Here is a 12,860-nt window from a genome sequence, read left to right as displayed (position 1 = left end):
TTTATATCTATGATAGTCTATGCTGGACTATAGAGAAAGCCCAAGAATCCCTCCTGTCATCCCATGCTCAAGGATAGAGATCACTGCTGTAGATTAGTCATTTTTTAAATTAAATTTATTAAGGTGACATTGGTTAATAAAATTATGTTTCAAGTCTACTATTCAATAATTCGTCATATGTATATTGTATTGTGTGTTCAACACCCAAAGTAGATTAGTCATTTTTAAGGTCATTCTATCTGCTTCCATACAAACACATGGGATTTTTCACTATATTATAAGAGAGAGTTAACAAGTACATATGACCTACTTTCTGTCCTTTCTTTATACTGCTTCCTATGGCGAGCTTGTGAGTAAAATCACCTTCAGAAGTTCCAGGCCTGGTCTGAAAATTGTTTACAGCAAAAAACTCTAAAAATTGGAAAAAAAACTCTTATTATTGGTTCTCTTAAAATCTAATTCCTGTGGTTTCCTCTCTTTTTTTTTTTTTTTTTTAATTCTAGGCTCACTCTGGACAAAGCAAAGAGAGTTACCCTGCAGTTCTGCCTGATTGTATACAATTTTTCATTGGCATGGGGGTAGAGAGGGGCAAAGCCTAATAGCAAAAGAAAATTATTTGCAAGTCACTGCTTTTTACATGGATATTTTTTTCTGAGGACCTCATGGAGAAGTGTAATTGATCAAAATAATACCTGTATTTCTGGTTCTCTTTTTCAATTAACTTTATTTGACTCTATTAGCAATTGTCTGTTTAGAAGAAAAACCTCATTATTTTATTCCTTAATGTGAGAAGTCTCAAAATTGTGTTTTCTTTGCTTATGTCTCAAACAAAAGTGCCGAAAGGAGTGAGATAAGCATAATAGACCTATGTTGAAAGTGTCATTTCAGATCTGGGAATACTTTTCAACTGATTCATCATGTACACTGTCAATTCCTCTAAAATTGAGATCTCCACCTTCTTCCTGATTGGAATCCCAGGACTGGAGCATGTTCATGAATGGATCTCTATTTTTATCTGCCTCATGTACTTGGTGGCCATTTTCAGCAATTGCACCATCCTCTTTGTGATCAGGACAGAACCCTCACTCCATGCACCCATGTACTATTTCCTTTCCATGTTGGCTATCTCTGACCTGGGCCTGTCCTTCTCATCCCTTCCCACTGTGCTGAGCGTCTTTGTTTTCAATAATACCGGAATTTCCCCAAACGCTTGCTTTGCTCAAGAATTCTTTATCCACGGATTCACAGATATGGAGTCCTCTGTGCTCCTGATCATGTCTTTTGACCGCTTTTTGGCCATACGCAGCCCTCTGAGATACAACTCTATTCTCACCAATGCCAGAGTTGCTAAGATGTGCCTGGTGTTTTCCATTAAAAGCATGCTCTTAATGCTCCCATTTCCTTTCACTCTCAAAACATTAATATATTGTAAAAAAAGCCTACTTTCTCACTCCTATTGTCTGCATCAGGATGTCATGAACCTGGCCTGTTCTGAGAACACAGCTGACTTTTTCTATGGTTTCTTTGTTGCTCTCTGTATGATGTCAGACAGTGTGTTCATTGCTGTGTCCTATGTGTTCATTCTGAAGACTGTGATGGAAATTGGATCTCATAAGGAACGGCTCAAGGCCCTCAACACCTGTGTCTCCCACATCTGTGCTGTGCTCATCTTCTATATACCCATCGCTGCTTTAGCCTTAATGCACCGCTTTGGCAATTACAATTCCCCAAGTGCTGTAATCATCTGTGCTGACATTTTCTTGATAGTGCCACCTTTGATGAATCCCATTGTATACTGTGTGAAGACACGGCAAATTCGTGAGAAGGTTTTTGGGAAATTAGGTCTAAAATAAAGGTATGGGGAAAAGTGAGGCAGGGTCAGCCAGGATCAGAGAATAAAATAATTTCTTTCTAAGGATTATGGATGATTTATTCTTATGTTTATTAATCATTCTCATAACCAATAGAGCATATGTGCTGAGCACTGAGGTCTGTGAACTTGGGACTGACATGGGCATTGACAGGTATGTATAGGATAGTTTACAATATTATTAAAATCACAAATTAGTACACTAACATACAATTTTAGTTACATTATTTACAGTACCAGGATAAATACACATGGAAGTAAATGTCATGCGTTTGAGAAGTCAGAATATGATGATAAATTACAAGCACACAGAACATCTGGAATGATAGAAAATCTATTGGCAAAATTAGTAAAGAGTAGCTGTAAATTTTAAGCCAAAGAAGCTATTCTGAAAAACAGTTCATGTCTTGTTTAAGCACAAGGAAAAGCAAGCAGATTGTTATGAAAGAAACATGGAAGAGTACTTATCCTCCTTTTAGAATTTGTCTTCAACTCAGAAATTCAAATCTTTATAAGCCTGAAATGGCCCAAGTCAAAGATTGTGAATAAAATGTTTCTGGATCAGAAGAGTAAGTAGGCTAAAATTTGTCTGTTTTCCTCATTATAATACAGGTTTAATGCATTTCCAATCAAACTTCCAATAATATTTCATTGAGAATTTACCAAAAAAATTCTAAAAATAGATTTCCAAGAGTAAACTGAAGAGTGTAAGATAAAAATAAATAGAAATTGTAATAAAGTTTTATATGATAGTGACATTTATTAAACTATATAATTCAGTGTAGCTAGCTCAGCAAATCAATGAGAACAAAGAAATAGAATAAACACACTGTAATATACCATACATGATATGAAAATAATATATAATTAAAGAATATCAGAACATTATTGAAAATAGATTGATTATTCAAATAATAGTGATAGGAAAAACACAGTCTTCATAAAACCATATCTGTATGATCTTTTATCACACATGAAAATAAACTAAAATAAATTAAGAATTAAATACAAAGATAATTTAAAAATTCACTTAAACATAAGTAAATAAAGTAAGTAATCTCTGGATTGAAACAATTTTCTAAGGAAATAACAAAATGGAAAAGTGTTACATGTTTTTATTGAAAAGCAATTAATTAGGTATATGAGTAACATTTAAATAGTGTAATTTAGAAGATAATAACATATATATATTTAATGCTTATCAAGTACCAGACATTAGGCTATATAAACTTGCCTGTATTAACTCCATTAACTTTTGCAAAAATTTGGGAAGGTGGATCTCATTATTTCTCCCTATTTTGTGGATTAAGAAATTTAAACTTTGAAAAGTTAAAAAACATTTCTAAAGACACAGAAATATAAAATAGTTGGAGCTTGAATTTAAACTCAGGCAGTATATTTTCAGGCCTACAACCTCATCCAATATACGCCTCCTTCGAAATTTAATAATGCACATTCTAGGAATCTAAGAACATAATCAGAGGTATGATCAAATATATATTTATAAGACTATATATCAAGGTTTATTTTATATGATAAAAATACTGTAAACCAGCAATTTCCAACCTTTTTGACACCAGGGACCAATGCTCCTATTAGAATCTAATGCCTGATGATCTGAGGTAGAGCTGAGGCTGTGATGCTAGCACTGGGGAGTGACTACAAATACAGATAAAGCTAAGCTCATTCCCCTACCCCTCCTGATGTGTGGCCTGGTTCCTAAGAGGCCAATGACTGGTAGGTCCAAGGCCCTGGGGGGTTGGGAACTCCTGCTGTAAACTACCGAAATGTTAAATAATAGGAAATGGTAACACTAACCATGATATACAAATAATATCAAGTATTAATCACCTAAGCAACACAGCATCAACCAACCACTAAGTGGTATTTACTTAAGCATTACTAAGCACTGATGTTAAGGAGTAAAGAAACATAAAACAGTTCTACTATCAAGGAGCTTACAATCTGGTGATGAGAACATGTAAATAAATAATTAAATCAGCCGAATAAAGTATCATAAGTTTAAACACACATATAGGAAAGCACAAATAAAAAAATAGTAACTTGCCTAGTTTAGTGGAGAATCAAAAAAAAGCTTCCTGGAGGAAGTTAAATCTAATATAAAATACGATTTAATAGAAACAATAATACTATCAAGCAAACAAATAAGATGTACATTTGAATATACACTATTATCTTAGTTTATAACTACATGTGTGTGATATGTTAGCTAACTAAAAAAAAAAAGATCATATACAATCTCTCATTAGTAGTATTGTGAATAATTTTTATCTTTAAAATACTTTTCTAAATTTCTCAATACAGTATATCGTGTATAATGGTGCTAGACTAAGAAATAAGGCTTAGGGGTTCTTCTCAAACATTTTTTTTTTTTTTACCACAAGTCATAGTAAAAGCAAAAATTACACTGCAATCTAATACATATATATATGTGTGTGTATATATATATATATATTACAATCAGAAAAACCTCCAAATAAATAGATTCCTTGAAATAACAACAAAGCACAAATTTATGTCTTCTTAACAATTACTATAGGGATAAAATACACTGATGAAAATGTTTATGTATTGAACTGGTAAGTTGCATTTTGAGTCAGATTGAAAAGTACATTTAGATTAATAAAAGATTAACATACAAATGGCTGACTGCCTTATATGCTGACTATCATAAAACTGGAAGAATGATTGCACATACTTACAATTGTTTATCTAAAACCCTTGGAATTCAGATTTTTTATACTTTGAAAGACTCTACAACCTTTGAAGCATTACCCTGTATTCAGCACAGCTATATTTCTGAAGTGAAATGTGTGAGTATTCAGCCAACGTGGAATAAATAATGATGGTAAATATATTCACATCAGTTCATGTTATCTTTTGCTATGATGTGAACAAGTTTTGGAACCAAACTTATAAAAAAAAATATTAAAGGCTTTTCCAGATGTTTTTAAATTTATGAATTATAAATAGAGTTGTGGCTCTAAAAAAACAAAAGCAAAAACAAAAAAAAAAAACTTTTAGAAAAGTCTTCCAAAGAAGCAATTAAATTGATATTAATAAGAATTAATGAGGAAAAGTTTGGCTGGTTTAGATTAGGGTGTGATATGGGCTGTCTCCTCTGTCACAGGTTGATTTCAGGGTCAGAATCTCTGATATACTATGAAGCCCTCTAAGCCAACAGTCCCCAAACTTTTGGCACCAGAGATCATTGCTCTTATGAGAATCTAATGCCTTATGATCTAAGGTGAAGCTGAGGCAGTGATGCTAGCACTGGGAGCAGATGCAAAAGCAGATGAAGCTTCACTGACTTGCCTTGCCCGCCGCTCACCTCCTGCTGTGCAGCCTGGTTCCTAACAGGCCACAGACTGCTATCCATGGCCCCAGGAGTTGGAGACACCTGTTCTAAGAAAAATTATCTTTTCGTTCCTGTTTCTTAGTTCATCTCCACTGGCCTTTCTTTGCTACTGTAAAAGCCCTCTTTCTTCTCTAGGCACAGTAATACCTGGGCTTAAAAACATGAATATTGAGAACAATTGTTTGGTATTTTATATCATTCCCAAAAACCCCCAGAGAGTTTCATGTCACCTCATCTAGCACTTCTAACATGCTCAATCCTGTGGTAGTCCTTTACACCCCATTCCCATGTGATTCTTAGCTAAATCATATATCTAAAATTTTTATCTAAATTCACAAATTCTTTTGTCTCTTTCCTTCTGGTTCTTCTATTCTGGGATTACTAGCAGACTATCTAAGAAAAAGGCTTCTATTCTTAATTCTTGTTCTAGAACAAGATATCTAGAAATTAGATGCATCTTGGGACTCTTGAACTTTTGCATAATTGCATTTTATCCAATTGAAGAAGATGGAACCAAAGAGACATTTCTTTGGCACTAACACAAGAATGGAAAATTGAAATTTGAAATCCTGAATTGTGGTATAACGGAATACGAAGACTTCGCACAAAGTGCATAAGGCCAAGAGACATTCTGACTACAGTGTTGTCCTTGAAGTCTAAAAACAGTGAATTTTATTTCCAAATGCACTATTTTCTGGATGACCCCACACTGGTTATTCTCCACTTAAAATGTTGGCTTTTGTCACATTATGCATGGGGCACACCAAAGAGATATCAAAAGTACCTGAATATGCTGTATAAAAGGGAAATTATACAAATAATCTTAACTGTTAATATTTAGAGAAAAGGGGATTGAGGTTTGAGCAGTCACGAAGTTGTCAGTGCTTGAGTTTGAACAGAAAATTGAAGCAAACAAACCAGTTTGGGAGTGGTAATCCCTGTATGCCCGGAGTAGGAAGTTCATGTAGGGGGCAGAGACAGGAGGCTCAGATCAGCATATCTGCTTGGTCCACTGTGCTCAGACATGAATTATCCTGGGTGGAACTAAAGTTTTATAACTCTGTGTGTGAAACACAAGTTAAGAGCATTCTCTCAACATCTTATCAACCCTATAGTGAGGTTACCTCTTCCCCAACAAATATTATTAAAGGTTATCAAAAGACTTTTTATGAAAAAGCATTAAGGTCACTGTGCAATTCTCCAATGACAAGTACTACACCAAAAGGTCAAGGAACCTAACAGCTAGGTAGAAAATGAACAACCCAAGAAACAAGGGCTAATAGAAAAAAATTGCAGTCCTGAAGCAGGGTAGACACTGAAGAGGGATGGTGGAATCAGAACCAGAACTGTACTAGAACATCCAGGCAATGGAGACAAAAATAAGGCAATGTGTGATTTTACATATTGAATTCAGTGGAGTATAACAAATAGCAATTGGAACTGTGAAAGTTTCACTTTTACTAAGAAAAAAAAGGAATTAAAGAAAATATAGAGGTTCAGGGAGTGCATCTGTAAGGAGGTGGGGCTCTCTAGAGGTGCTTCTAGGAACTGAACCCAGTGTGCAAGAATTTCCTAGAGTTTTCAATTACATATTTCTATGTACACATTTGTAACTTTTCTACTTACCAGCTCAAGGAAAAATTTCTATTGCCTCCTGAGAAATTTGACCACAGAAATAAATGATTCTGTTCAGCTAAATGCAAAAATAAAAGTGTTATCATTTTTTTTTTTGGTCTAAGAATTGTGTTTTTAAGCAGATAACCAAATTGAGAATAAAATTATCTTATTGTGTTTTTAATGTGCACAAGAGTCCGGTAATTGTTTTAAATGTTTGAGGAATATATACAAAATTAATTTGATTTTGCATTGCAGTGTTTTTTGTTTTTTGTTTTTAACAAATAGTCCGAGGATTTTATCAAGAACTATAGTGAAATATATTCAAGGAAAAATGACATTTTACAAAATATGAACTATATTAGATCATACTATATCTCTCAACTTACACCTTCTTATATTCTACAATAAATTTCTATGGTTGTTTTTAATCTAAGTCTTACCTTCTTAATTTTATTTGTACTGTTCAAAAATAAATGGAGATAGGAATAACTATTTTATTTTGTACTTGTTAAATGACAGAATATATACAACATATGTGATTTATCTGGTAAAGTTTCTTGCATTAGTTAGTTTCTTAATAAATGTCACTTGTATCTAAATTGCCTTACAATATAGAAATGTTTATTTGAATTTTAAATTCTTCATTGTTCACTCTTAACTGAGGGGCAGCAGTTACAGGTTATCTATAAAACACTTCTATTGGGTATGGAATGTGTTCCTGGGACACTGATGTGGGTTATGCTCAATATTTGGAAATTTCCTGCAGGTATAATCACAGAATGTTGCTATAAAGCTAAGATTTTTTTTAACTTTTGATAAGCTTAGGGGAAATTATTTTCTTCTTTCTGCACCTATAATTTAATTGAAACTGCCTAAGTTTCAAAATGCCTAATAATGAGATAGACCCGAATCCCTTTCCTACTTAAATGTGATTTATGTACTGGCAAGTTTTCCCCTTCAATCCCACCCTCCTCTAAGACTCCTCACATTGGGGCCCCGTGAACATTTAGACTGGAGCAGCTGGAGCATAGCCTGTTGGATGGTCTTGGTCTTCAAGCTGTAGATGATAGGATTCAGTACAGGTGGTAAGAGCAAATAAACATTGGCCAAAATGCTACAGACTACCCTTGAGGTTGAGCTGAGGAGACAGTGTATAATGGACAAGCTGATCATTGGCATGTAGAAAACAGTGACAGCACAGAGATGACAGACACAAGTGCCGAGAGCCTTTTGCTGCTTCTTAGGGGCCGCAATGCTCAGGACAGTACGGAGAATTAGGACATAGGAGAAAAGAATAAACAATAAGTCGGTGCCACTCAGGTAGAGCTGAAGAAACATGCCTAGAGAATTGCTGATCCAAGCTTTGGAATATGAGTATTTGATCACATCTGGGTGGTAGCAAAATGGGTGGGAAAGCTCCTGGCCCCCGTGAAAAGATAGACTCTTCAAGAATAGAGATATTGTAAAGATGAAAATTACTTGTCGTATGCAGATGATCAGTCCAATGACCATGATCGTCATGTCTGTGAGGATGGTGGCATACTTCAGTGGGTTACAGATAGCCATGAAGCGGTCAAAGGCCATGGCTACCAGCACTGAGGACTCAAAGAAAGAGAAGGTATGTACAAACATCATTTGAATTAGGCAAGCATTAAAGCTGATCTCCCAGGCATGAAACCAGAGAACTCCAAGCACGGTGGGGAGAGTTGAGATGGTTAGACATAGATCAGCAGCTGACAACATGGAGAGGAAATAGTACATGGGCTTGTGGAGACTCTGCTCAACAATGATGACAAACAGGATCATGCTGTTTCCCAGGAGGGCAATGATGTAGAGACAGCAGACAGGGATAGAGATCCACACATGAACCAATTCTAGCCCAGGGAACGCAGTGAGGAGGAGGAAGTGTGAGGAGGAGGATGTAGTGTTATTGAAAATTACCATGGTGGGTTGAGGACACACTCTGAAAAGAGAGAAAAAAATTGAAGTGTTTGTTATATTGATCCTTTCTGTCAAGCCCTGAATCTTTGATAAACTCTTCTCAAATTACACAATAGTTCTTCTGTATTCAAAACCCCCAATCTAATTATGGTACCTATCACATCATTTCACAGTATCTTGAATTTTTCTTGTCAGAACCTGGCCTCATTTTTTTTCCCTTTACTCTCTCCCAGTTGTAGCCATCAACTTCTCTAGGCTCATCCCCATCCTGCTGCCCAGACTAGCCCTTACCTGAAGTATGAAATGCTCATAGACTTATGTCAAAAATATGTTATCAAACAAAACAACAACAAAACAACAAAACAACAACAGTTACCACAATAACAACCAATGGGTCCTTGTATTAAGTCTCCAAATTATATAACTTTCTCCAGAAATAACGGAGAAGCATATAAGAGCTACTGGACACCTGTGACAGAAATATCTATGATGTCCTTGCTAGAAGCTGGTCTGGAATATTGTATCCAGAGATATCCTTGTACCTGAATCATCAACCATCCTCTCCTAGTAGTCTCTATTAGAAATCTCCTTTTGTATCAGGGCTTCTTTATTCTTCCTCTTATAATAAAATCATTTCTATAATTTCTCCCTTACCCACTCCACATATGTATGGGACTTAGATTCATCTTGTACTCTAATTCTGTTTCTCTCTGCACTTTTCCAGGTCTACTGAAATAATAGGGTCTTGCTCTCCTTTTCTTCATCTTACACCTTAAGATACTTGTTTCTTCCCATGAATAGCTATCGTATAACTTTGAAAAAAACCACTATGAGTTGACTGTCCTAATTAATCCAGGGAAAAATTCCAAATAGTATTTGGAATACATGACTTAGGCCTAGTCTATGCATAGTAGGTAAGCCTAAACAAAACATTCATATGAAAGGCCTGGGAGGTACTTAGCAACATGTGATGAATGATTTTGTAAAAAGCATGAATGGGATAGAGGGAGGGACTGATAACTAAAGGGAATCACTCAGGGATTAGCAGGCTAAGCTGACATTACAAAATGGAATATTAAGTAGTTCACTGTGTGAGAAAGTTCACAGAATGATAGCTGAAAAAAAAAAAAAAAAAGATAGTGCCAAAGAAGAGGCAGAATCTATAACCTATATTTAAAATGAACATTGTGATTTTTTTCAAGATGTGTTTACAGAGTGCTGGTGTCATCACTACTGACTTTTAATTTTTTACTGAGGATATTTAGTCTTCGACAGAGAGCTAACAAGGAATGATATACCTAGCCCAGTTGTGCAGATATGGCCAGCCATAAGTATTCTTATTTTTCAGTAGTCTTAGGTTTTCTGCCTTTGTGTTTGAGTAGATACAAGAAATTTATATCTGAATAGATATATAATAGAATTTTCTAGCACCAGACTGCCAGTTATATAAGGAGAAATTTGAGGGGTTGTTAATAATTTTCTCCCCTCTTCTTCAGTCTATTGAAGATGGTGATAGAAATAGTCACTGTTACTCCAAAGGGAAGAAAAAAAAGACTAATTGCTTTTTCTGCTATAATATTTAGTATAATTATATTACATATAGTTGAGAAAGAACACCAAGAATCAGGAAAACTAATGCCAACTGAGATATGGATTAAACATGCTGAATAAAATCTACCACTCGGACTCTAAATCACTATTTTAATGCCAGTTACTGTGCTGATGGTCAGAGAGACAGAAATAAGTAAAAGACAGTATCTGCATTCAAAATTCTCTCAATCTAGTGGAAAGAATAATATGAAAAACCAAGGCAAAATATTAATGGAGGTCGATTACTACATGGGGAAACAGAGAAGACTAGCCAGACAAGAAAATAGAAGTCTTTGTAATATCTTAAGATTTACTTCATTCTTGTTCTCAGCCTGAAAACACAGATATTAACAGCAAATCTTCTCTGTGATAACCGTTTAGGACTCTTTCCACAATGTGAAATCCTCAATTGACTTTCCTCCAACAGTACTTTATATATGCTTTTTATGACACTAAAATCCCACTGCTTGATCACATTTCTTTCTCTCTCTAGGATGCTGGCTCTCTGGGAATATAAAACATATGCCTTCGACTTTATATTTTCTCCAGAGACAAGCACAGTCATTAGTACATGATAAAAGGTCAAAAACTTAATTTACATTAGACTTATTGATGGATGGTCACAAGGTAAATAAAGACTAGATGAGAGAAATATAGATTTAGCCTGGAAGTACTGAGGGAAGGATAAGCCAGAGGGAAATCATTTCCCCACATACTGGGAACATAAAGAGTATAATTGTCCTCTCATTGATTGGGAGAAGAAGCAGGATAGGTTGAGAGAAAAGGAAAAGAATTAAGATCTTTTATATATATTAACATTTAGTAGACATCTTATATATAATTTTATATAACCCCGGGGAAAATTGATAAGATGTTTTCTCCTATTTAAAAGAAAGGAAATGGACCTGACAAGGTAAAATAGTATATCAAAGGTAAAATAAATGCAGATTCAAAATTCAAAACCAGACTTCAAAGTCCATTATTTCTCATTAAACCATAGACCATTAGAAAAGCCAGGCTTATGAGAAAAGTTGAACAGTTGGACAGTATGATTTCCGTCTTTTAAAATACAAGAATTGTTTATATTCTATTGTATATCTGTGTGATTTGGAGAAGGAATAGAAATGAGAAGTAAGTAAAAGGGAGAGCAATGTCCTCATGGCTTATTTAAAGATATTTGTGGAGTCAGTCAACGTGTGCTTAAAAAAAAAATGCAAATGTCCACATATAACATGTTTGCATTGTGTGTGTCTCTGTGTGTTGGCGCATGTGGAAAAAAGTTTTGGAATGGAAGAGTAATAGAGAGATAAGATGATTATAAAGCCGACAATCATTATTTTCTATTCTTTGACTTATGTCTCATAAAGGACAAAAAGATGATCCTGGATGATGTAAGGGTTAGAAGGAGAGGAGGTAATGGCTCATTTTACTGGTGGAGAACTTGTTTCCTATAGAATGTAGACATGTGGACAGGAGAAGGACCAGAGGGCCTTCTCTCCAGATCCAATGAGCTCATACACTCTGGAACGAGTTGTAGGACAAAGTTCAGTGCCTCTGTTCATCAAGGTTTTCTCTGCACTGCCCACTAACCAGAATAGGCTACTGCTTTCTCTCTTTAGTTCTTCATCTGACTGGCCAAGTAGAAGGTAATATCTTTCAATTTATATACAGAAGGCTAGATTAAATGACTTGGATAAGATCCATTCAACTCATTAACTTGGTGATCCCAAGATTAACATCCCTGCTTTCTGCCATCAATAAATGCACAGACTTATCTTCTTCATTTACCAATCCCCACCTTCTGTTTATTTCTCAACACTGAAATCTATTTTGGCCACAATCTGGAACCTGCCCTAATAACTCCAAACCATGTTAACCTGAAACTTAGCCTCTGCTTCTAAATCTCTACACCACTTCATACGTGTGCTTTTCATTTGACTCTGTTTTTAAGCATTTTATTTTATTATTATTTTCAAGTATACAGTACATTGGTTAGACATTTCTATAGTTTATGAAATGATCCCCCCAATCACTCTATCACCCATCTGGCTATCACCCATCTATCACACATAGCCATTACATTACTGCTGACTATATTGTCTATGCCATACACCCTTTCCCCATGACCATCTCTCAACTATTAATTTATACTCTTAATAATGAGGCATGGTTGATATTGGTATTTTGTATATGCAAGTGTCATCTCCTTTATCTGCCTGAAGTGTGAGTTTCTTAAAAGTATGGTCATGCCTGTTTTTCTCCCCTCAATGAAAGCTACTAACACTCTGAAATAATAGAGCTTAAATTAATAATGTTGAGTGATTGCTGAACAATCTCTGCTCCAGAAAGAGAGTTCTGAATCCTATTTCCTTTTCTCTTTCTTTCTTCCATTCCTTCATGTCTTTCATCACTCTATTTCAATTTCTCCCAGGTTCCATTATACCCCTCTATTTCTTCATTCTA

General features: G+C 35.1%; 2 protein-coding genes across 2 annotated transcripts; one reads left to right on the top strand and one right to left on the bottom strand.

Moving 5' to 3' along the window:
* Window positions 1-917: 917 nt before the first annotated feature.
* On the top strand, window positions 918-1,853 carry LOC102884362 (olfactory receptor 51A7). The gene has a single exon (XM_006903837.1). It carries the CDS (start codon window positions 918-920, stop codon window positions 1,851-1,853), a length of 936 nt encoding a protein of 311 aa, XP_006903899.1.
* Window positions 1,854-7,823: 5,970 nt separating this feature from the next.
* Window positions 7,824-8,828, bottom strand: LOC102880544 (olfactory receptor 51T1). Its single transcript, XM_006903825.1, has one exon. It carries the CDS (start codon window positions 8,808-8,810, stop codon window positions 7,824-7,826), a length of 987 nt encoding a protein of 328 aa, XP_006903887.1. The 5' UTR covers window positions 8,811-8,828.
* Between the last annotated feature and the right edge of the window lie 4,032 nt (window positions 8,829-12,860).

Source organism: Pteropus alecto, unplaced genomic scaffold (assembly GCF_000325575.1).
Source record: "Pteropus alecto unplaced genomic scaffold, ASM32557v1 scaffold540, whole genome shotgun sequence".
Lineage (NCBI taxonomy): Eukaryota > Metazoa > Chordata > Mammalia > Chiroptera > Pteropodidae > Pteropus > Pteropus alecto.
The sequence above is the reverse complement of the archived record's forward strand: the minus strand, read 5'-3'. Positions and strand labels throughout refer to the sequence as shown.